This window comes from Sinohyriopsis cumingii, chromosome 1, assembly GCF_028554795.1.
Source record: "Sinohyriopsis cumingii isolate HCF-2022 chromosome 1, ASM2855479v2, whole genome shotgun sequence".
Taxonomy (NCBI): Eukaryota; Metazoa; Mollusca; class Bivalvia; order Unionida; family Unionidae; genus Sinohyriopsis; species Sinohyriopsis cumingii.
In genome coordinates this window covers 31781646-31809177 of record NC_142961.1, presented here as the reverse complement: position 1 = coordinate 31809177, position 27532 = coordinate 31781646, and the positions used below count along the sequence as shown (strand labels likewise).

Below are 27532 nucleotides of genomic sequence, written 5' to 3'. Positions count from 1 at the left end.
ATGGTGTCGGTGAATTCCAACTTTTCGATAGGTAATGGACTCTGACCCTACACCCCAACATAAATATCCAAATATCAAAAATGGAGTGACCAGGGTTGGAGGAACCTCGGACTAAATATTATATTGCAAAATTGGAATTTGTAAAGACATCCACAGGGGATCACTTGTATTACAGATCAGACACTACATCTTGTATACTGCAGACTGACAATCTAGTGTGGATTGATTTCAGTGTTGATATTGTTTGCGACACCTTTTAAAAGTAAATCATGCTGCACATCATATTTATTGAATCTTTATAATAAGAGTAGGACCCCAAAGATGAAGTTCTACATGTCCAACCATGAACCCTCCAACAAGTATTTACTTCAGTACAGTACATCATCATCAAACAATATCCTGTAGCATCACAAATTTTTGTTTATTTAGTTGATATAAATTTAAAGACCAAAAAAAAATTAGCCACATATGATAAAGAAACAAGAAACAAAGGGGCAGGCCTACCAGGTGGATTCTAGTAGATACAACTGTAGAAATCTTTTTCAAGACTCGGGCCTTTGGTTACAAAAACATGGAGTTTTAAAAGGGACATATTTCTCACTCACTCTAGATGCATATTGTACAATGCAAGCAATAATGTGAGCATGCAGTGTATATGGTCCATCTACTGAATTACCATACCTATCCAAAATACATGATACCAAATAGACCTTTCAGTTGGAAGGATTCTGAAGTTAAACCTGTCAGTGGAAACCATCAAGTGGGGGTGGGGTGATTGCACATGGTGGTTGGGAACCAAGGCTTAAACAATCAGCATCTGGGTCATTGTAAACATGGACGTGTTGTGCCTGAATTTAGTAAAACAAATTGGAGAGTTTTCTAAATAGTAAACAGTAACATGTTTTCAGCATAATCTTGAAATCACACCACAGTCCATCCACACATATGTCCAGTCTAAATATGATCAAAGAAAATGTAGGGAAAACAATCTCTCTTTAAGCTTTGTTGATACTGTATTAACTTTTCAGATATAATTTATCTGTAAAAGACCTAATTACCAGCTATGTTTAAATGTTAATTAAGAATAGCACATTTTCTAGATCAGGACTTTAATGTCTAATTTAGTTTAGAATTAAGCAGTGTTTATATATGCACTCCAAAAAGTCAATCATATTAATGAATTAATAAATACATGCATATCCCAACTGTACCCTCCCCGAAGCTAAAGTCAATGAATTTTTTATTTAAAAAAATTAGTTTGTCAAAGGATACGACACAATAGCCAAACAGAATTTCTAGGCAGTTGAGATAAGACAATTTATTCACTCTGTAAGTGTTGAACCCATGGGCAATACTTTTTTGAGCAACATTTTCAAATTAGCCCCTGTGGTAGCCATACTGGACACAAGATTTGCAAAACTTCCATTTAAGACCAACCACACATCAGAAGTCTCTTAGTGTAAGGCCATGTCAATACGACCAATAGCATCTTCATTGGACAAGGTTCTGATGTGATAACCCTATCTACACCATGGTGAATCATGAAGATATGTGCTTCGGGTCTGTGAATTTCATTGGCAAGCCAACACATCCAATCAAAATTATGTTATTCAGATTTAAACACTGTTTCTACATGATCAAGACGAGGGAAGCATGCAACTTGAATGGACTGATAAATAAACAATTCTTCACTGCCATCCCGTGTTTGCATAAATATCTTATACTCAAATACACCTGTAATGGCTTCCCTCTGGTAAACAGTCATAATTTCAATGTTAAACTTAAAATGTATCCGTTTTAGATCAAATGTCTCCACCATTTTCGGCCGATATACAATGTACCAAGCCACTGATTATTTGGCATTACATACTAAGGGAGGCAACTTGTAAAATCCAATCGATGTCACTAGGACAAAGCACTAAATTATGTTTGATCCGCCAAGGTGTAGATAGGGTTATCATAATGGAACCTTGTCTAGCGAAGATGGACCAATAGTAGCAATAACAATAACTGTGGCTAGATCAGTTGTCATCAGCACCATTTTCATTTAGGACCAATTAACATCACAAGAAGGCCTTTGGCGAATACCCCATGTCATTATCACCATCCATCTACGAGTAGCAGTAACAAGAAGTCGCAATAAGTAGATGGCTGACATAACAAGATTTTAAGATGAGCATTGCATCAGACACATTGGATGTCTGAGCAGCACCATTTTCAGTTATGGACATATAGACCATAGGATGCATCTGCACCTAAGGTTTCATGGCAATCCTTAACTCTTTAGGCCCCAATCCCGCCTGAAGGCGTGATGAGGCTGTACCCTGTTTTCGAGCCCTGCAGCATCAAGGTCAAGATACACCAAAGTGGGTGGTATTACAAAAAAGCAGACAGACATAGCTCTACAATGATTCTGGTAGTTCTAGTTGCACTACAAAACACAGAGGGAAAAACCTAATTTCTGGACCAGTTTTTTTTCCTCACCCAAAATTTGCTTGTGGTTGGAATGCAATTTTGTGTCTGGATTTTAGACCTTTTGGCCTCAGATCTAAGGCAGACCGGTCTGAACTGCACAGGGACAGGTGAACTTTGCAAAAACTAGGATAAGGTGGGCATTTGGAATAAAAAGTGGTCTCCATACGAAAATGATGGGTCCATTAAGCAAAAAACAAAACAAAAAAACCCCAACAAATCCAATTTTTACCCTTCTGAACATGCACAAGCAAAATAACCAATGGAAAACTATGTTTCTAACACAACTAGGCATTAGTCTCACGGAAAATCTGTTGAAAGCAGATGTTTGCAGAAACAGCCTCCAAAATGTCTTTCCTACATTTAGGCGAAAACAACAAAAACCTTTGGGATTAAACGAGTTAAGAGAAGTAACAACAATAAACTTGAGCTAATGTACACACAGATGGACAATGAATAAAAAACCATTTCAAACTCTTCTGTGTGACCATTATAATTAAACAATAAACAAAAGAAGTAAAAAAAATAGAAGAAAATGTCCTGAAATATAATCAGCTTATCTGCAGATTCATGTACATTTAGTTGGGTTCAAAACTAAATAAACTATTGTCTTGTAAATCAATAATCAAATAATAAAACAAAGCTGTGAAATGTCTTTTATAATATCTCTCCTCAGGCCTGGTGCTCCAATGAGCAAAAGGCATTTTCTGGCATTCAAGATAAGATCCTTTCTTACTTTTAACTGCAGTGTTGAAACCATCTCTGATATTTTTCAAATTTGCTGCTGTGAGGGATATACCCGATGTCAGATGAGCACTATTATCATTTAGGACTATGCAGACATCATTAGATGTCTCATGGAAAGACAACAAATTATTTTTTATTATAAATTTGTCATTCTTGTCCCAAGAAAGATCCAAGTACGCCCATAATTTTAGTGATTAAAATGAAGACTTTGTTATACTGCTCAAGATGATGCCGCCGAGTGCTGGAATGGCAGTTCCAACCTTGTCTCCATCTTCAAATCTTCACTGTCCAACATTCAAATCCATAGCTGCGAACCTTCCAGGCTCACAATTAGTGAAAATAGGGATAAAAAGTCGTGAATTTGGACACGAATTCGTGAAAAATACCAAGACAATAACTCCATCCACTCTGACTACTCCGACCGTCAATACTACAATATATCAAGTTCGCAAAATAAAAATGAAACACTACATATATGCAGAAATATTTATTTATCAAGACATGATACTGTGGCAGACGTTAACTTCCTCAACTGTTTGATCATAAATTTGTTTTCTAAACAGTTCCGACTTCTTGCCTGCTGGTTGATCTTGGGGACTAAAATTGCTGACAAATTTTCTGCAGCTAAGGAGGCAGTAAAGTCTGTCTTATTTTTCCTCACTAAAGAAAATACTCTTTCGCTGTCACTGTTGCTGTGAGAAATGCACAGGAGCTGCAGCATTTCTGGTTCTTCCACATGAAAATGTGGAAGCGATTTTCGAGTCCTGGAACATGTCAGAACAAATGTTTAGCATGGTCTCCAGATGATAAAGGTAGAGTTCGACACAAGAAAATTCACAAATAATACTTAAGCGTTGGTAGCCTGCGGGTCTTCCGCCAATGGTTTAAAATATTCCATAGCTGAAATCTGCGAATTCTTAATTTTCCCAACTTCTACGTGTTTTTTGCAACCGGCATTCTTCCTCATATCATCTCTGCGATGGCACACCGAGTGCAAAAAGCATCAATGAATATCAATCTTTAATGGCAGAATGCACTGCCAATTTTTGATATATTCCAAATTAAACTTCACTTTTTGAGTAATACATTTCTTTTTCCTTGGTGGTGAAGACATTTTCAAAATCTTACATGCGATGCTGAACGGTAACTCGAATCAATGTTTTGACGCATGCGGGGAGCAAATTTCCGGTTAGGCCCCAGTTTCTCTCAAAAGCACTTGTAAAACTACTCTTGTACATATAGATTAAAATAGGCTAAAATGCTTGCGACTGGGCCAACTGTACTAATCGGCTGTAGATCTACTAATATCGTGACCAGCGGTACCGGACCGTTTCGGCAACTGCGAACATCGCGACTAGCGCTTAGCGGGAAATCGGTTATTTTATTAAAGATTTAAAATAATTGAGGATCGGAAAATTCGTGAATTTTTGTCTTACGGCGTGAATCTGTGAATCGCTGAAGAAGGTGTGAAATTCATACCAAATTCGTGAGGGTTGGCAGCTATGCAAATCTGATGATGTAAATAACTAGTGTGAAGTGTGAACAAATGGACAATAGTTTGCACTAGACAGATTATGCCATAAACAAATGAGCCAAAGGAACTATACTGTACATGCAGTTTTACAGACAAGCATGCAATAGTGGGTTCCTGTACTGATGTACAAGACAGATAAGAAGAAATAGCTTTATCAATACTTACTACCACCAGACTTTGAACCACCTCCAAATCCTCCGCCCCTAAAAAAAAAGGAAAGATTCTATTAGGCATTGATCCCAAAAAATCCAAGCAAAATGTTATTAATTCTTCCCAAATAAATCATTTATGAGAAATCTTTATAAAGTCATGAGAAAACAAACCTGAAGCATCGCCTTTAGTTTGGCATTCAAGTAGGGCACAAAATGGTGATTGCAATTCATGTCATTGGTGTTGGGTCAGTACAAAGGGAGACATTTCCAAGGTCTAGAACCCTGAAAATCAAGCCGAGGCCAGCAGCTTTCCATCTGTAAAATTCCTTCAACCCAGCTGAATCAGTAAGTTATTACGAAGTCAGCTTTCTTGAAAATCAATAGTGTCCACTTTTCACTAAATGTGCAATCATTTAAAACTGAAAATCAAACAATAAGATCGATACATTTTTTCTGGACCAAGGTTCCAACAGGAAGGGCAGAAAGGGAGACCTCGAGTCTAATATATGGGACCCCTCCTCCACACTCATATCATCACTTGACCACCAGAATGATTCCATGAGGCATGGTCAATGTATCATAAATGTAGCACCCACAAGTTGCGTTTATGATCTGTTCTTTATGTTATAGACCAATACATACTTACTGCTTGGCAAACAATAAAATGGATAAATACATGTTCTCAATTTTAAAGGTCAGCTTGTAAAATATTTGCATGCATGTTGCCAATTTTAAGGCTACTAGTTGATAATTGTTAATTCAATGGATTAAATAAGCATCCACAAATCCTTCAGCTGAATATAAACAATTACCAACAGCCTAACTTTCATTAATGTTGATGTAGCTAACAAGACGAGTACGCTTTCTTACATAGGTCAAAAATAAGGGACTTTCTAAAATATCCCATATTGTACTTTATCTTTTCTTTTACTCCTGCTGCATTGTTACACATCAGATGAGCTCTGATTTCCTATGGGCAAGTTCAATTGTCCAGTCAGCTTGCCCAGGGTAGGCAGACTTTTATTGAAAAATGTGAAATCCCTGTTCTTAACACCCATCAAGAAAACTGTAAATCAAAACCACTCTACTTGATATAGACATCACCAAAATGTGTTCTTCAAGTCAACGTTTCATTAATTTCCACTAATGAATTCAGTGTCAGATATTTCTTACAGGTGATGGCACATCCAAAATTACCCATGCCTCAAATTTACTACACTGTAATCAGCACAGGTCAACTATCTGGTAACAAGTACATACGCCTGTCAAATTTCAGTCTGCACTTGAACCACACCAGCTGATCAGTGACCTCTGTGCACAAACATACTTGATCAGCATACACAGACCAGTATTTATATGTCATTGTTTATCTACACCTGGATGGCATCAGATCACAGAAGGGATTAGAAGCAAGTGTCATATGTACAGATCTGTTGCCATCCCAAATGTCAAACAATGGCCCACAATAACCTGTTTCTGGTACTTGCCATGAAAAGCTGACTGCTTCAATACAGCCTGAGTTTATTTTGCAATCACAAAAGATGAGGTGATGGTAACTGAAGGATGCAGAATTGAGATTTGCACAATGTAGCTAAACTACAGTTTAGTAAACAAACAAGTGTCTCTACTGTGAAATAAGTTGGATCAAGAATGAATTCAATATTAACTGTATTTGGAAGTAAATTAAGGTAGAACTCTGTCAGTGCGACTGCCACCAAAGCATGGGCTGGGTACACTATTTTTGTGTCACACCTTACGATGCAAAAATACAGATCAAATCAGAATAGTTGCCAGATCCTAACAACAGGCCATAGGTTGCACATGCCTAACTTATCATTTGGATCAACAGTGAATGGAGATGTCTAGGAAAGTAAAAGCCTATTCTTTAAGAGTCAAGCTGGATACTTCAAATTGATTTAAATCTGGCGAAATGTTAAACTGCTAAGGACTAAAGATGTGTTAACATACACGCCAACCCGTGGCAGAGGCATAAGCAGTTATTGCTATTATAAGTGGCCAAAAAGCATAATTTGGGTGTAAATAGTGTAATCTATATATTAAAACCAGAATTACAAATTTACTGCAGGTATGAATAAGAGACATTGTTATAACAAACATGGTCCTGCACCTGGTAAAAAATTCTCATCACAAAGGGCAAAATCCATATGGGTTATGTAATGTGTCAAATTTGGAGCAAGTGTTGAACCTTAAAATTGAAAACATTGTGCATTAAATTTTTAGTACAGTAAAGCCAGCAAGGTTATGTGAAGGGCCACTGACTTTTTCCCATGTCAACTGGTACATTTCATGCATGAGGGAGAGGCCAGCATCTACGGTCAATTTAGAATTGACATGGGCATCGCAAAGCTGTACTGGAAAAGTAAACATTAAGATGCCGACCATATCAGCTTAATGGGAATGCCATGTCAAATAGTCATTTAACAAAAGGAAGTTGATATGTCATATTTTTCAGATTCTAGTCTGTCAAAATCTGACAGAAGAAATAATTATCTTGGGGGAAAAATTAGGAATGACTGATTATGATTGGTCAGTTTAACTTAAGCCATACACCCTGGAGGAAATGTTGACTTTAACGACTTTGGGCAAATTTCCTCAGTTCAAGATTTTCCTGCAAGAGGAGCAAGACTCGTTCGACTCTGGGGAAAACTAAAAGGCAGTTCTTCCTCGTTAAGACATGCAAGGGGACCAGGTGGCTGTCTTGGAGGCAAAATATAGGCTTTAGTTCTATGACACATATTTTCTTGAAAAGAACTGCATTAAGGGAAACAGGTCTCTGGAACAGTCCGAAAGACAGAAGTCTGGCTAAGAGATCAAGCAGTAGCATAGAAGGATCAAGAAAGATCAAATGTAAACACACGAAGGTGGGAAGACATGGGATAGAAGATGACTTCAGGTAGCAACACTAGGTGATGCAAATCAGGCGTAGACATTGTGCTAGTTTCACCTCTCGTTATCATGATGAAATGAATCAATAATAGAACACTGCTGCTGAAATTCTGTAAATGTAAATTTGTTTGAATTGAAGCTGACACTATTTATGTCATTGATTAAATTGTTATTCTCTTGTCTAAAGGGGGCTCATATTGTATTATTTCTCTTCAATAGTTATGCTCAGTTCTCTGTTGATGTTCTATCTATCCACTCACACCGGGCAATACAATCAAGGGAGGTCATCCTCTAGATATCAATAGCCAAAGCTAATTAACCACCCCTCTTTACCAAGAAGGAACATCATTACAGATTATAGCCATAGTACAAACACAAAATATACTGAAAAATAATTTATATTTAGACCTCGCTCTAATTAGGTGACATGTGTAACTTCCTTGAATGATCACAATCTGAGATTCTGCAATGATCACAGGTGCTCAGAGTGCTGTATTACATTACTCTCATATTCTTCCTTTATAATTTTATAGTGGTGTTGATTTGCCCATTTTTTGAAACTGACATGTTTTGAAGCTTGAAAAGAACCATTTGCTCCAATATTTACCATTATATAACTCCACAACAACACCGAAAAGCATTTCATTTGACATCTGGCGCCATTTTCTTTAAAAGTAAAGAGTTTCACTAACTTAACAGTTTATTAATTACACACATAAGTAAGGCAAAGTTCAAAACCCCATCTGTTTTCTTGGAAATGGGATCATGTACAGTTGCTACTGTTATGTATATATAATGTACATAATTTGTTAGTTTTTTAAAAAAGTTTTTCTATTTCATTACATGCTACTGCAATGTAACATTGTACGTTGGACTTGTCCAAAATTGAGTCCATTTCTGCTTAACCTGATTGACTGATTATTTTATTTTGTGTAGATACAACTAATACGTAGCGAAATTATCTCTGTGTATGGGCGTAATATCGGGATCATGAATAGAGGAAGTAAATGTGTTTATTTGGGTCTACCTTTTGAAATTCCTAGAGTATAATGCAGGTTAGGGTTTTTATTTTGTAAACATTAGGATCAATTCTAGAAGGTCATTTTCCATTAGGTAATGGGGGGTTTTAATACAGAAAATGCTAATTGTTACCTAAGGTCAGGTAGACAATTATATAATCTTGTAGATGAGAGGATTATTTCATTCATGCTTCAAGTCTTGGCAAATTAAATTATATTATATGTTGTGAGCAGCAAGTTTTGTGCTGCATTTTATTTCTTCAAATTACTAAATTCAAGTGATTATTTTCTTTGGAAATACAAAAGTGCTCTGATAACATTCTTGGATACTATGAGCCTTTTCAAAATCCATATTTGGATTGGAGAAAGACTGATATTTCTACAAAGCCATATTCTTTAACTTTCAAAATCCACCACAAAAAAAGAACCAGTTTTCAACCACTAAAAAACCACAAAATCATGCTATTTTGTACATGACTAGAAATCAAATCAGCTTCATATACATGCACATTAACTCGTTACCTTCTGCTAACACATATATGTGATACTAAAAATAGCCTTGGTGTACCCAGAGATGCATATACAAGTTGCTGACAATATTCTCTCTGTCCCTTGTCCCTGTTGGCTTGTACATGCATTTCTGGCCTAGGGTTGGGAAACCCCCCAAGATGTATATAGACTTTTCATTGGATGAAATTTCAAACATCCAGACTTTTTAACAATATTAACCCATTCGGACCCTATCCTGTCTGTACGCATGATCCAGTTTCTGCATTCAATGGCCGATAACAATCTCCAGTCGCGGTGAATGTGTGTTAGATATATGTTTTGCTTTTTTTCTTCCAAGAATCAGACCAATATTAAACCAATCTGAAATGATTTTACTTTCGCTTGTGCAAATTTGAATTGTTCAGAAGCCAAGGGTTACTAATTTAGAGCAGTTTCACTACACATGTTCTGTTCATGAAAAATCATTAAGTGATGACAGTGAATTTTTATGATGATGAGAGCAAAAATAAGGAGTTTCTCAGGTCTGATCTCGAAAATATTGAGCAAGCAGATAAAGATATGCTCAGCATTTGGATATTTTGCGAGATTTCGATTCGGACATAGAAGTTTCTGAGACTGAATCATCATCAGAAAAGGATGCCGATAGCGATGATGGTATATTTCTAAACAAGCTGCACATAATTTTGTAAATAGTGTATAAATATGTTGTGTAAGACTTGGACAAATAGGGGGAAAATTACATCACTGTGTAGATGAATTCATTAGGAATAATTGGTGAAAATTTTGTGGATTTTTATTGGATATAAAAAGAGAAATTACGGTAACAGTAAATGCATGTGCATGATGTTTAAAAAAATTTCCAAGCAGGTAAAAACTCTCTGGGGCACAAGCAACTAGACACAGCTTAGTGCTGCTGGGGCATAGCAGCAGTGATACTGATAACAGTGCTGGGGCATAGTAGCAGTGATACTGATAACAGTGCTGGGGCTGAAGGAGTTAAACCAATGAAATTAGTTCTTACATAAAATGATGAAAGTGTTCTATTAGCAGTTCTACAGAATACAAGGGGGAATTTCTGCTGTAAATGTGGTCAGTTCTGACAGTGATACAAAGTTATGAAGGATTTTAAAGTGATGACATTGCAAATTACATCAACTTTAATGATCAGATTCAAGACAAAGGATCAGACATAAGTGTCATTTTCATTATCATGCAAACTCCAGTATTAACTTTGTTGTGTGTTTTAAAAAATTTATTTCTCAATAAATTACATAGTTTGCATGGGGCAAGACTGATAATAGAAAATGCAGACAGCAAGTGCACTAACCCAAGCAGATCTCACTTGGGTAGCCATTATGATGCTCTGCGGTAAAGCCTGCAAACAGCTATTAGAAGGCAGGCAGCTTAGCAGGCTTCGTAGAGAAAGCACTTAGTACTTGCAGAAGGTAAAGAGTTGAGACATATTTCTGTTGTTTTGTAATTGACAAGCATCTTTATTCAAGCCATGTGCTGTATCATAGCTTTAACATTACTTGCATCATCTGATCCAGCAATGTATATCTGAGGGGTTGAAAGAAAACAACATTCTTGCATTACCACAATTCAGTACGTAACTCATTTATGAAGTCCAAGTACCAGGTCATAACTGGAGAGAGTGGTATAATTACAACCATCATATTTATGATAAAGCCTTTAAATTACTTTGAATTTTATTTCACATCTTTATTGAATGTTGCAGATGCACAGTGAACTTTTCAAATTTTGCTTACCTTGGTGATTCTACAATAAGACAGACTGGCCAATCCTCAAAGTCTTGTTTGATCACTACAGTAGAACTGTACACCCCCCTCAAAATGCTTTTCAATATTACTGGGTTATTTTCAGTATTTCATGTCAGCTTCCAGTATTCTTGATAAGTCCACACAATTGTTAACACAAAAGTTACCAACATCTTTATTCCATCTTGTGTGTGTGAGTGTGTGAATTAGATTTTTAACACAGCTTTAACAATTTTTCAGTCATATTGTTACAATGTGCAACATTCAGTGGGGAGGGAGGGGGCACAAATGCAATACAAATTTATTTTGTTCTTAAGTCTTGAGACATATGACCTATGTGAGAAAATGTGTCACCATAAGTTCTGGGACAGGAATTTTTTAAAAATCGTGTCCCAATCTATACAGTAAATAGAGTATTTTAATTTTCCCATAACCGTGTACCTCAAGCAAGCACATCTGGACGCCTCTATTCCATTTGCATGGAAGCACCTTTTGACGCCTGTTGTAAACATTAACAATTTTAAGAGGGTTTTCATAGCGCCACCTGCAGGGAAAACACCCTATTAGATACTACCTTCATTTCTGCAAATGACCATTATGTCAGATCACGTGGTCACTGTTAATGCTCTGGTTGAAATCTGCTATTTAATGTAACTGGGTCGTATTCTCCACTATCCAAAACAGATGTCGCAGATTTCATTCAGTACTTACGAAGTTTTCAATATTAGAATCACAACTATGAAAGCTTCAATAACTTAGGTAAAGGCTCTGCTATTAATGTAGGCAGCAATTAGTTTTTTTTTTAAATTATAAAATTCAGATGACTTAGTGATGTAGATGCAGACAAAAAACTTGTAAATTGTGAGTATGAGAAATGGCAGCTACGGTTTGTCACGCGGCTTCACTGACTTGATGGTGAACGAGTTCTCAAGATTTTAAAGCACATAAAATATTTTTCCGTGAAAAATAATTACACAGCTATAACAATCAGACTTTAGTCTTAAATTTCTCAATACATAATAGATGTGTACCAAACAAGTAAAATGGTTAAAACACTACAATGCTTAACAGTTAATAGGTAGGTCCATGTGTATGGAGTCAAACAGGTAACAGGTGTTCTATTTATAGCGCACTGCACTGGATAACCTTGCTCTATGAGGTAAAGGGTTAAAAGAAAGTGGAAAAAGAAAAAGTTGTGTTCTGTTGTCAATTCTTCTGTTAATCTGAAGAGCATAAATAATAATACTGTCTATGGAATTAACATAAAAAATTCATATAATCACTGAAAAACATTCAATCTAAAGCAAATTACGACTAAGTGGTTGTATCCAGAACCATTACTAATAAAATAATCACCTTCAAAATTTCATTATGTTGACGTATGAAATGAGGAGTAACGGTAAAAATAGGAGTCCCACCACCAAAAGTTGCAGTCCCTTCTTTCCTACAGAATCAACACAAACCTGAGTGCATCTATTTTTAGAAGGAGAGGTTTCCGTAATGTAATCACTCACTATATTATAACTTCATTACAAATAGTCCATTGACAATTTTTTTCTGAATATATCTGCCCGATGATTTAAGAAAACGGACAATCTAATAAACTGGTAAATCCCATACTTAGTGAAGTCCGCCATTATTTCCCGTTAGGCCTACTGGTTCACGTACAGTTTCAAACTAATTTTATGACGAAAAGGTGTACAAGAGGCAGTTAATATGTATCCAGATCACCGATTCTGATCTTAAAACACAAGTCTGTACATTTTATCATCAAAGGATATCATGCTGGAAACTGATAGTTGCTACCTTACTCAGAAAAGGGTTAATGGTCAATCAGCTATCAAAACATAATGCTTGTGAATGGGCTAGATTTTGTTTGTTAACATAATTGTTATAAAAACTAGGCCTATCTACTGATGCCTTGACGAATACATTTCACTACAACAACCGGGCTAAGGCGAGGGGCATTTAAAAAAAATATGGTATGGTCAGTCAATGTACAAGTTAACATTTTTAGGCGACTTGTCACCCACTTACGAATGGCATTTTGTATAAGTCTCAGCATGTCTTAATTCTTAGGTCGCGTGCACTGCTTATTGCGATACATTCGGAAATGAGCACAACAACGAAAGCTAAAGTTGTTTATTTGATGTACTTTTTATAAATGACCAAATGTACATGCCTGGGTCTTTCTGCCTCTGAATTCAATTATTGTAAATATCAGTAAATTTTCCCACCCCGCCGCCAGTCAAAGCCTCTAAACTTGCCGCCCAGCTATTCTTTCTTAAGTACTCTTATAAAATGGCAACATGTCATTGTAAATATCAGTACAGCTAATTGATCAACACATTTTCCCACATAGCAGGTGGCTGAAGCAGGACTGGCAAGTCTTTGATTTTTGACGCACACCTATTACATGCGTACAGAGGTCTCCCACCTCAGTGATTTTCTGTGTTCCAGATCAAAAGTTTGCGTCCAAATACACGTAATTAAGTGTTTCCGAGATCTCTGTGACAGTAACCAATTTTTATGGTTACTGTCATGTGTTGTACAAAAAATATGCTGTTGCATTAACATTTTAATAATCTGATGTGAAAGTACGGAGAAATAACAACTGAAAAGAACTATTTTAAACTTTCTACACCTGTATCTCCCAATTTTTGTGTGCCTTATTTTGGCCACAGAGAATTTCTCTCATTTATTAGGATCCGGCTTGGTCCCTGACAAATTATAATTGAATGTACTTAAATGGGCTGGTTTTGTATGATTAAGATGATTTCTTTTAAGTCAATGGTAATATTACAACTGAGATCTAGGGCTGTCAACAGAAACTGGGCCTGCCAGGTGTCCCTAATTAATATAGTAGAATCATCCTTGACATCTGCTTGCACTATATATAGCAGTAGGAAAGTACAAGAACAATCCAAGAAAAGCTTTTTGAAGCTATCAGATATGCAGTTTTAAACGAACTGAATCCGGTCATTTTCAGAGGTATAAGATGAACAGAAAATGAAGCAAGTTGAGCGAGGTAAGGCATCGATATTATAACGGCTGTCGGCTGTTCAGTAAGTGAAAGGTTTATCCGAAAGCAGTTTTGATTAAATGGCACTATTTTGGTTGTTGGTAAGCCATTTCAGAAATTTTTGCACACAATTTGCAGCCTTACAACAATGAAGAAAGAGTTGGATACCAAGTTTTATCCATTGACCTCAAAAGGTTCAATGTTGTACTGGGGCCAGGTTGTGAGATTTAATACCATTTTCCAGCTTACGATAGGCAACACAACAGCCATTATATCTGGAAACCACCAACCCATGGGAAGCTATTGGCAAGCTTTTATGCATACCCACATGGGTCAAACGGATACCTGAAATCTCAAGGACAAAGGTGAGCTGTGTGTGTGATCTGTAAAGGTTTTGTGTCTTAAATCACCTTTCAAAGGTTCTATTTTACCACAAGATTTGCCTTTTATAGCTAATTTTAACAGTTTGTTTAGATCAAGTTACACAACAGTATATTTCCATTAATGAAGGCATTATTTCATGAATACTGGTGGTAATAATGAATCCCTAGCATGTGCAAGACTAAACTGGTTGCACGTTTACCACTAGACCTTCATAAATTTCCATAAACTAAAACAAATATCTCACCTGGGTGGCCTGTCACTTCCAAAACTGTCATCATTTGACTTCCTTCCAAACCCACCTCCACCAAATCCACCACCTCCTGAACTGGAATCATCCGATTTCTTCCCAAACCGTCCTCCGAAACCACCTCCACCCCTTGAAGTGGAGTCCTCCGATTTCTTGGTAAAACCACCTCCAAACCCACTCCCACCAACGCTTGATTCATTCGACTTTTTCCCAAAGCCTCTTCCACCACTTTCAGAGCTAGAGCCTTCAGATTTCTGCCGAAAGCCTCTTCCTCCAAATCCTCCACTACCTGCAGCAGAATCATCATCCAACTTTTGCCCAAAACCACCTCCTCTTCCTCCAAAACCAGACTTTCCAAACCCTCTCCCACCATTTTGCTGATCATCTGATTGTTTCCTAAATCCACCAAATCCCGATGACCTTCCTTCATTTTCCAGCCCTGCATTGCCGAGGCCATTTGTGATCTTAAAACCTCCTCCTTTACCACTACTAGGAGCATCTCCCCCACCTCCAAGACCTGATGATGGATCAGAGGCTTGTCTCAATGTTCCTCTTCCAAATCCTTTCAAACCACTTCAAAAGAGATGAAACTTTATTAAAGATATATACAGAGAAAAAGCACATCATAATCCCACCCCATGCTTAACGGCCCTCTGTACATATTATATCTTGTGGGTCGGTGGTTCTTCCCTGGGTTTTCCAGGGTTCTTCCTCCACCAGTTATACTGGCTGCCATGTATAGCCTATCTTGTGCTGGAAAATGGCGTTAAACCCTACAACAACAACAAATTATTTTAGTCTTCACTGGTTGTGAATAATTTATTGTAGTTTGTTTTCTTATTCTTTAAACTGAGAATTCTTTCAAGACACCAGTTGCAGGCACAGGTAGACCGCTCCGGTGGCCTAGTGGTTAGAGTGTCTGCGTCATACCAAAAACTTACAAAAATGGTAGTGACAGCTGCCTTGCTTGGCGCTCGGCATTAAGAGGTTAGTGTTAGGACTGGTCTACCAAGTGTCAGGATAATGTGACTGGGTGGGACATCATGCTACATGTCTCTGACATGATGCCCGAGTGCTAGACATCACAATAAAATGTCACAATGCAGACATCATAGAAATATGACTGAAAAATTGTTAAAGCTACGTTAAAAATCCAGAAATCACACACGCAGGCACAAGTACTCATTTCTGTTGGCAATCAAAAAAATTGCTGACAACACTCCATCTCCTTCAACAAATTAACACAATGAGAATTCATGTGCTTCAAAATCTGCCTGATCCCACTTCGTAAATTCCATGCCAGTTATTTTGTCCTGACAGCATGTCCAGCCACTGACAATATATATAAAGACACTACAGATTTGTTCCCCATGTATGATGACGTAATTTATCGATCATTCTGTAACTATTTTTCCACAAAGTGTTTTGCTGCTCATATCTGCTCTACTTGGATCAAATCTGAAGACAACACTTCCTGTGTTTCTTGCAGTAAAACATGTTGCATTCAGGTCTGATTGGAGTTTATTGTTTGTTCAAGTGCATGAACAACCAATCAGAACTAGCTAGCTTCAGACCTGCCAACCCTAACAAGATTGTCTCAATAAGGCAGCTGATATTTTTTTCCTGTAAGTTTGACAAGTTTTGAACATGGTAAAGTATATACTGCATAGGGGTGAAATGATGCACCTGTGCCACGTATCAATACGATTCACGATACACAACCTGCGATACGATACAGATTGATACACACATGATCTTGAGTGTCTATCTTTGGAAGGTAGGTGGTGCCCCTTTATGTACGTTGACATCTTAGTTGTATTTCCAATATGCAAATCACAAATAGATACAGTTATCATATATTTATATGCAATTCACATCTATGACAAGAAAACAAAACTACTATGAAACAGACTATGTTCTGGTTGTCAGTGAGTTTTATTCAACAGTTTAAGCCATTAAATGGTGGCTCCATTTAACTCACTTTAACCACCAGGCCATTTGTTTTGCACGGCATGAATGCTTTGAAAACATCTTGTTACCAATTTCATGCCTCACTTGAACTTGGAAGGCATTAAAATGTCTTCAAAACTGAAGAAATAAAGCAATTTCCTCACGCCAAAAAAATCTCACCAAGAACAAATCCTGGCATGGGAATGTGAATGAATACCAGCAAATTATATCACAATGTACTTCCTGTTGATGCAAAATACTACTGCAGCAACAGATTTTTACTTGTTAGTGAAGAAGGAAAACTATCGACAACACCGTCCTATTTTATAATTTTAATTTTTTTTTTATACAAGATGATAAACCTTTTAGAGCTTTCTAAAATCAAAATCTTTAAAAGAAACACTCTAGTTGTATCAGTATTAATCTGTTAATTATGTCTGAGCATCCTTATCGGTGTACATTTTTCTGTGCATATACATAGCTAGCTTTCTCAGCCTGAGATGTTGGAAGTGTGAAGGATTTGGTGCTCATCTCCACTCCCCCAGTGACTTGCTCTAAACAAGATTTTCCTTGCACAATTTCTTATGTTTTCAAAATGCTAGGATAATGCCTTCCAAATTTAAGTAAAGACATGTAATCAGTAATACGGTGTTTTTAAAGCATTCATTCAGAGTAAAACAGAGCATGGTTACTAGACAAGTCCTGGTCAAATGGAGCAGCCTGAAAGGCTTAAAATGTTGAATTAAAATTACTGACAAAAGGCAGTCTGTTTGCTATTATTTTTCTAAAAGCTTTCAAGGATAAGAAAGACACATAACAGATGACATGTCCATGTCTGTAATCTGCATATGGGATATACAACCAATACGATTACACATAAATCATCAACACCCATACCAGTGATAAACCTTCTAAAGATAAAAAACACTGTTAGTAGGTGCATTGACAATGTATCTTATCACAGAATATGTATTGCGAATCATACTGGTTGCCAGCAACAATGTACTGTTTCACCCATAATCAGTTGTACGCTGATGTGCCATTTAACCATACACATCCTTTCCTCATATATGCTGTGACAAAGCGTAGAAGATATATGAATCAGGAATTTCTTGAGGGGTCCGAGATTCAACTAAAACTGCAGCACAGCAACATTTTCATGCAATCCTCCAAGTAGTCTAGGAGTAGTGGTGACAACAAACTTGTACTAATGGACAACAAGCCATCTCACAAGCTCTTAGATCTAATAAAAACATTCTTTTCAAAGAGGTACTAATAGGCCAAGGTACTGGTTTAAAAGTCTGTACAGCCAGGTCTGGTTTTTAATTTAAAAAAACATGTACATGGAATGTGATTTTTTTATATGATCATTGAGGAAAAAGTGCTAGGGCAGCAAAGAGAAACTGGGATTGGTAGTCTAACTGGAACCATTTTTTTCTGCCTTCATCAACTGATTAAAGAGATGAAGGTTTCTTTTTAAATCTGTCTTGAAATCCACTTCAGATATGATTACTGGACACCCGTGGAAACCATCACAATATACAATATTTATTCTCTGATACAAAAAATTAATAGAAATGACCTGAACACTAAAATACATACAGTATGGAAAAACTTGTTTGGAAGAGCATAGTTCAACAAGAGATGTATCCAATTATTAAGTTTCATTATTCAAAAACAAAAGAACACCCAATAAATGAACTTTAAACAAAATTTAAATAAATTCACAGAAGCATACAAAATATAGGTCACAGATACCTCAGTTGGAAAAAGATAATCTTGAGATGGGTGCCTTCACCAAGTTTTATCTAGGTTGGACAGTCCACAAAATTTCCCCAGAAACCAAAAGATTTCCAGCAATTGAAGACAATCTAACAGTGTTGTGGTTATTTGGGTTTAATTGTGTCCAGTGTATTTGGAGGAGGAAGAATCTGTGTAGACCCTGGGAAAAGCCAATAACCCATAGGAAGTGGGTGGCATTATAGAAAGCTAGAGAGATGTAGCTCTATAATGATAGCAAATAGTCTGGACGTCCTAGTTGCACTACAAAATACGGAGGGGAAAAACCAAATTTTTTCCCATCCAATATCTGCCCATGGTCGGAATCAGATTTTGTGTCCTGATTTTAGACTTGGGCCTCAGAAATAAGGCAGACCTGTCTGACCTGCACAACAGGTGAACCATTGCAAAAAGTAGGATAAGATGGTCATTTGGAATAAAGAGTGGTCTGGATAAGAAAATGACAGGTCCGTTAAGCAAAAAATTTTTTTTACCCTTCTGCTCACGCGCAAGTGAAAAATGATGTTTCTAACACAGCTAGGCATTAGGTTAACGGAAAATCTCTTGGAAGTTGATGTATTAGGATGTATTCAGAAATAGCCCCCAAAACGTGTTTCCTACGCGCATTTCAGGTAAATACGACAAAAATCTCCGAGTGTTAACAAGTTAACCAGTAGAGCTAAAATTAATCTTGCACTGGTCAGACCTTGCATGATGGACAACAAACCATACCATATACTATTCTGTTCTATGACCAGTAGAGAAAAAAAGTGTGGTCATTAGATAAAATGAACTTCATCAAAGCCAGTAATAGATGAAATATAGGTCACAATGAGATTGTTTGACTGCAAGGGTGTGGTATTAATAAATATAGGCATTATCATCAACAACTTAACAATTTTAGTATGAACAGTTCCCAAGACATGATCTAAATTAAACTGCATGTATGACGCATAAAATATCAGCAAAAATGGCTTACTATACAACTGCTCATCAAAATGCATCCACTCAGCAATTTTCACGATTCAATAAATGACTATGTACACATAATGCAAAATAATAAAAAACTAAAAACCAATTTGGTCAGCTAAGTCGATAAACTTTACCTAACGCTGTAAAATGTGAAAAGTATGTTACTACTGACTTTTTGTAATGGGGTGGTAATAACAAAAATAAAATTATTATGCTTAATGATTCAAGCATGAATAGCAAAAATACAGAACTAATATTGGCAAGCATAAAATACTGGTTGCTAACGTACTATTGTAGTAAGGGTGTAGGATTCATCAAAATTCATTCCCTTGCAGAGGTTCATTATGTTGGACATACAATGTGTGCCAAAAAACGTAAAATCACAAATGCCCAAAAAATAACCGGTCAATAAAATGTGAAATTTAGTTCACTGACCTTTTACTGTACTCACTGGTGTTGTAATAATAGAGATGCATACAACTGTCTAGTTTGACGATTCTAGCATAAACAGCACTAGAAAAAAAAATGAACACAAGTTCGTGAAGCATGAAATATGGGCCACAGTGAACTAATTTTGTAACTTGGGTATATTACTCACCAAGATGCATCCACTAAGTTTGTGGATTCCAGGAATAACAGTATTACAAAAAAATATGTGGTCATGACATAACCAACAGACATAAAGCAAGCCAACAATGAGAAAGTGCAAATTAATGATGTTAATTATTCTTAGAACTTTTTAGGCTGAAATAAAACATTACTCACCTATTTCCAAAACCTCCAGAGAAACCCTACAGAAAAAAAAAAGATAAAATGTAAACAGATATTTCAATTCCAATTACCTATACAATTTTACAAATAATTAACAACCATCGTACCGACCAACAAACAGCTTTGACTATTCATTAGCATATGAAGTTCTCTCGACATTTTTGGAGGTTCTCATCTTGATAATTAGAACCAAACCAGATGTAAAATATTTAAAATCATGGAGATATCCCAACTTTCCAAAGTCTTTAATCCCATTTGAATAATAAAATGATGGGTCCATTACATGTTAACAGGATCCATGCTAACAAGTCACATAGGCAACCAAGTTGCCCAAAAATTGAGACTTTGCTTTCTTCTGTTAGAACCTGGCCAAGTCATACCAAAGACTTATAAAAATGGTACAAACAGCTGCTCAGCATTAAGTGGTTAGTGTTAGGAATGGTCAGCCTGGTGTCACTATGATATGACAGAGGGACATCATGCAACATGTCTGCGGCATGATGCCCCAATGCTAGACATCACTATGAACTACCACACTGCAGACATCATAGCTATGAGTGAAATTGTTGTAAAAGTTATGTTAAAAAGATAAATCACACACACAGTTGTTAGAAAAGTGAAAACAATTCCACCTTGTGATTTTTCCAGCTATACATCTGGTGACAGTAGTTTACAATTTTTAGATGTTCCCTTGACCTCTACCAAGTAGTTCCAGTCTGGTCCCTGTGTTGTGTTATAGGCCAAAACAAATTGTATTGCATGCATCAAATAGCTGGTGATATAAATTATGCAACTCTAATACATTCACAGGCATGTGTTGTGACCATAAACTCTTTCCCATGCAAGTTATCACTGCGCATTTTTTTTTATTATCCTTCTATGATGAAAACATACCAACTTGTGTTTCAAAATTTTAATAGCAATGTATCAATAGCAATTTTTGTTTTAAGAAAAGAAAATCAATTTTGGGGGTTATTTTAACTGCAGTGTTTGCATTATTTTTTTTCTTCATAAAATCATTTAAAAAATATAAGTGAACATATCATGAAGCAATAATGACAAACACTTTTGTGTAGGAATTACTCTGTAATTAAATAGTTTTTTAAAACAAATCGGCAAATAAATCAAGGAAAATATACAAGTCGTAGAAAGCAACTGCCTAAATATCATGTGAAAGAAGATTTACTCTAAAATATAATTATGTAGGACAGAAATGTATGGGAAAAATTTACCTTTGGAATTCAAGAAGCACTTCAAGTGCAATGTCAAGATTGTTTGCCAACATTGTAAAAATAGGAAAAAAGCAGTGAAGCAAATAATATGTAACTAATGTTACCACAAATATGTAGACAAATACTAAAACCATAAATCTGCAATCCTATCAACAGATTGTTGTAATGAAGCTAGAAACTGAGTGGTTATATGGAAGAAAGTCCTGCCTTCTAAACACAGATGCATGCATGTCATGCACAGAGCCATATTTGTTCTTTGCTATGTCAATTCAGTTGGAAAGATGGGTATAGTTCATTCATTTATCAACTTTAGTTTGCTGTCGATGAATAGTTGCAGTAATATTTCATCAGCAACAATGAAATTAAGGCAAAAACTACGGTATGAGGATACTTGTACATGTGGTCTCCTATACATGCTGTAGGGACCGTTTCAAACTATAATTTAGAAATCTTCAACTGCTATTTTATGGTGAAAATTTCATAGAGTTAACCAAAAAAAATCTTGTTTAACTCATTCAGCCCCGATCCCGTATGTAGGTGTGAATTGTTTACTGCATTCAATGGCCGATCCTGTCTCCAGGTGTGATGAATGTGTTAGATACAACGTCTCTGATTGGTTAGAAATGGTTTATTCCAAGAACTAAACAACTATTAAACCAATCAGAAATGATTTTACTTTCATTTGTGGAAATTTGAATTGTTCAGAACCAAAGGGCTACTGTTTGAGAGCGGTTTAACTACACGTGTTCTGTTCATAAAAAATCGTAAATGATGGTGGATGGAAGAGTGGTTTTTGATGAGAGCAAAAATGTGGAGTTTCTCGGGTTTGATCTTGAAAATATTGAGCAAACTGAGGAAAGATATGTTCGGCAGTTGGATATTTTGTGAGATTTAGATTCGGACAGAGATGTTTCTGAGATTGAATCGTCCAAAGATGAGGATGCTGACAGCGATAATGATAGAGTTCTTGTGGATAAACGTTGCACATAATTTTGTAAATAATGTATAAATAAATTATGAAAGACTTGGACAAATGGGAAAAAAAATACATCGCTGTGTAGACAAATTCATTTTAAATAAGTGGTGAAAATTTCGTGGATTTTAATTGGATATAAAATGAGAAATTAAGGTAAGAGTGAATGCATGTGCATGATGTTTTCAAACAGGTAAAAACTCGGGGGCACAAGCAGCTAGACACAGCTTTGTGCTTCTGAGGCACAGCAGCAGAGATACTGAAAACAGTGTTGGGGCCGAATGTGTTAAGTGGTAGTAGCATTTTAACTAACTTGCAATTCCTATACTGCATTCGTGGTACTCATATTAGTCAATATTAAATTCTCTACAATGTTCCTTTAAAGTTACCTGTCTAAAATACATCATATATGAACACGATACATTTTTACACTTAGAAAATGTTTATACAACACATAATTATTCAATGGGAAGAGCTGCTACAGCATTCACAGTAATCATTTTTGGGATTGCAGACAATTTTATTTCTGTGGTCCAATTTTTTTTTTGGCGGTTTATTCTGATTTTAGTACTGTTGTGGGGATAAAAAAAATATCAAAATTTACATTAATGTTTACACTTAACATTCTATTTACTGAAGAAAAATTCTTTGTAGTATAATTATTTCATCACAATATTCACAGGTGATAAAATAGAAGGTATTCATTACAATGCTAACAATGTCCAGCTCTCAAGTTATACACTACAGCTAAGCTACATGGTTTCATAACTTTGTTGTACACTCCAATAATATATATCTATATATCTCTCCATTAGGCAAAAAAAAAAGTTTGTTTCTGTTCAGCCATCTGTCCATTTTTCTTCGACCACCCTAGCACTTTTTTCCTTCTAGGTAAAACAAATTAAAATTGAGAAAATTATTTTAAAAAAATATAAATCACAAAGATGATTTGTGCATCTAACTGAGTTAGTGTTTTGCCTAGTACATGAAGCACCTTTTACATGATAGATACAGTAAAACCTGTTATGAGAGACCACCCATTCTGCCAACAAAAAGACCAGTTTCCAAGGTTGTTTCAGAACAATTTCAAGAAAAATAACCACAATCACTGTACAAGTATTCTATTCTTTAGTGATATTTCTTGCTAAAATAATGAATGCATTCATCTGAAAACAAAATTAGATAGCAATAAAGATATACTTCTGTCATTAAGCATGAAATAACACTTACATTTGAAGATCACATATTTTAGCATTTTATAACAACCTAAATTTGTTTTTATCGATGTTTAAACCGCTTTTGTGCAAGTGGTCTGCTCTTTTTCACTTCTTTCAGTGAGAATTATTTTCTCCAGCCTTAAAATTTGTCTCTTAGTTCAGGGTTCATCTTTTGTTATTAGTTTCTACGTGTTAAAATTATTAGTGCTCAGCTGAAATGAACAAGACTGTTTTGACTGGGCTGTGGGAAAATATGAAAAATCTATACATGTGCATTGCATATCTAACAACTAAAGTAATAAAAAGAAACAATTATCTCATCCAGAAACAGAACCATTTACTCAGACACAAAAGTCAACAGCTTCATTCAAAGATGACATACAGGGATTAACTCTATAAGCAAAGTGTGTAACCGGGTCATGTGTGCACCTATAACAATTAATAAAGTAGAGTGCTCTCTCTCCGTTTTCAAGAGATAACTGCTGGTGGGGCTCCGTTGCTGTGTTCCATGCATAGAAGCTGCAATATACTGGACAGTTATGCCTCTTAAAGAATTTATCTAACGTCTCACTTCAGTAATACCCCCATTATGACAACAGATGTGTGTGTGCGAGTTGATTAACGTTGCTTTAACAACTTTTCAGTCATATCGCTATAATGTCTGCAGTTTATATTGATGTCTACCACTGGGGCATCATGCTGCAGACATGCAGATTGATGTCCCACCCAGTCACATTATCCTGAAACCAGGCCAACCAGTCCTAACACTAACCTCTTAATGCTGAGTACCTAGCGAGGCAGCTGTTAGTACCATATTTTTTGCAAGTCTTCTGGTATGACTCGGCGGGGGTTTAAAAGCGGACGCACTAACCATTAGGCCACACCAGAGCGGTCGTTAACCCAGTCACACCAACTTGAATAGACAACAGCTCTATGACTGGGATGTAATTACTTAACCAAAGTTTGGTTTGTCATCAGTCTGACCCCCAGTTTTGAGACCATGGAGACTTTTGACTCTGTCTTGCACCCCTAGGGGATACACTGTTACTAATCAAGCGGTCGTTGTAAAAACTGATTATTTATAGGTCAGTGGTGTCTATCTGTTCTCACGATACGGTTGTTGATAGGGATGCTGGGTGGTACGATAAGGCCGGCAAGCAGACTAAGTGTGGGAATAATTAGTCTGATTCCGTGCTTTTTATGCTCCCTGCATTGTTCACCTCTGTACCAATAGCAGCAAACACAGGGAGCATACGAAGCAGGGAAACAGACTAGGAAATAATCTACATATACTTTAGTCTGGTTTACGACAAACTATAAAACACTATAGACATAGCTTAACAAATTCAGGCATCAGTAGCCAGCCCATTTTGTCAAAATTCAGAACAGTACAAGCAGTTGTTTTTACAGGGATTAAATAAAGTCGGAGTTTATCCTCGTTTTTGCGATGCGGTCATTCATAGCAGTGTCGAAATGCATATCTTGCCAAGATATCAGTTGCTGGTCATGTTCAGGAGGTGGTCGCTCATAAAAGTGTTTATATAATAAAATTGATCGGTGCATTAAGATTGTGGTCGGAAATGACGGGTGGTCGCTCATAGCACACACATCTACCCACTTCCCTTACATAAAGGATATGATTGACCAACCCTTACTAAAATAAAGGACAGCTCCCACCCCCACAGACCATACCATAACTAAATGTGCTGAACCAGCATTAAAAGAATATGACCCAGTTACCCAGATTTGTCACTGCCTTTCTGAATCCCACAAACTGTCCCCGATATGGCTGTTTTCAAAATCCCCACCCACCCACCCCCCTTTCCCACATGGTGCTAATTTGAAACCATAAACTGTTACCATTATTTCCTGCCCATTCAACCTTGTATATTTAACTTTTTTCCACACACTACATGCCCTCCGGTCATACTTTCTGTATCAAATTACATTTTACTTTTTTCCCACACTACAAGTCCTATAGTCATACTTTTTACATCAAACTAACATTTAACAGTATCCTAGAAAAGACTTAATGCTGATAAACATAGCATCAAATATAGGCCAGTGACCAAGTTTGGGCTGAAGAATGAAATACTATTGTAGTAGGGACTTCTGATATGATTTAACTGTTTTCCAAATTCAGTAGTCTTGTACATGGTTATGTTGATTAGATCCACATTTCAAGAAATGTTCTGCTTCTGCAGTCCAAAACAATACAAGCAGAATCTTTACAGCACACTCACCCCATGGCCTTATGGACATTAATCATTTGGTTTAACAGGTCTAGCTCTATGGTCTGTGTAAGTGAGAACAGGCATTTGTGTTTATGCAAATTAATTAAATGATTATTTACAGGACTTATAATTAGTACACTAACACCTTCATCACTGGATGTATTTTTTTTTTAATACCACAAAATGTTTATTCAGAACCTTATTCATTAGGACTGTGTTAATAATTCTAGGATTACTTGGACTTTAATTCACAATACAATAAGTTCTTTTTACATTTTCAGTTTGTATACTAGGGAAATAAATTAACTGTTGAATTAAAGTAAACTTGTTGATTTTGGCTTTTGTTTTGCTTGGTTTAATGACCACAGAAACCTAATATCTACATCAATATTAAAGCCCAGTTCTGGCTGACTGAAAACCTATATAGTCACAATTCTAATTATCCATACTTGAGAAAGTAATAATGAACTCTGCAACTTTCACTTTGTACAATGGATAATCCAATCCAGTTCCATTACACAGCAAATTACAACTTTGATCTTAAATAGCAGCTATGTGATGTGAATGAATGGTCAATTATGCATTTAGTTTATAATGGTTTCCCCAAAGATGGCGATATAAAAACCAGCTCAATGTATGTTTACTGTCGACATTGACAAAACTTCCATGCGGATGGTGCACTAGCGTCCAAACATGTCTATGTATCAGATGAATGTGTCCAATATCACCATGAGAATATGATACAGGCATCCAAAAGCACTTATTCAAGGAAATGGGTTAACATACAAGTATATCTGAGTTTATATAAGCATTTTTAATGATTATGGATTTCCCATTTCAATGCGAAAAGTACCAATGATGGTATTGCAATCAAGTACTTTATTATCAAATGATTTATCTGACCCTTTGCTTCACTGCATATCTTTTCTTTTGAATGTGTGGGTTAATGTCAGGCTGGTTAAGTTTTTAGAGTTTTACACAACACTGTATGCTTATAAGATGAGTTCAACTGCAAAGTGCACAGACCCAGATATACCATTACATACTACACTAGCAGATCAGAATCTTTGTTGTTTACAGTTTGACCTAAATTAAAAGTGAATATATATGGTAATGTTCCCTTGGAACACAAAATCAGGGCAATTTGTCACTATTTTAACCTTCAGGTTGCAATGTTGGAGGTAGCCAGTTACCATTCTTAACTGGTCATACTTGAATAGGATTTTCTTGATTCCTTTGCAAATATGTTTTTCTTAATAGTGACTTCTCTTCTAATGAATGTTGTATAGAAGCACTAATCTGAGTGCTGATGCACTCCCAGAGTGTAACTTGGCCCTCTATATATTTGGGATTATGTCAGAGCTACTAGCCTCCACTTGTCAAGTATGGAATGGAAGGAAAGTGCAGACATTTATTCCCATCTGCTGGTAGAAAGCAATATCACAGACAATATATCTGCAGTTGGCACACTCATTTCAAACAACAATGAACTAGAATACAATAAATGTACAACAAAGTAGAACAGAACAAATACAGAATACAAAGTCATGAAGAATAGAAGACAAAATCAAACTATCCATTTATGTCAGGCAGAGATGTCAAGATTTCAGTTAACTTCAACCAGGTACCCAT

The 27532-nt window shown here is 36.3% G+C and overlaps 1 protein-coding gene across 3 annotated transcripts in view; it reads right to left on the bottom strand.

Annotated features, from left to right (window-relative positions):
* LOC149806647 (ATP-dependent RNA helicase DDX4-like) overlaps positions 1-27532 on the bottom strand; it is a 108756-nt gene that overhangs the window by 44272 nt on the left and 36952 nt on the right. For all 3 annotated transcript variants that reach the window (XM_089956131.1, XM_089956114.1, XM_089956123.1), the window contains exons 3-5: positions 20239-20264; positions 14770-15345; positions 4919-4956 (exon numbers count right to left, since the gene is read on the bottom strand). In XM_089956131.1, the coding sequence (XP_089812257.1) occupies positions 4919-4956; positions 14770-15345; positions 20239-20264 (640 nt within the window). The remainder of the gene's footprint in view (positions 1-4918; positions 4957-14769; positions 15346-20238; positions 20265-27532) is intronic.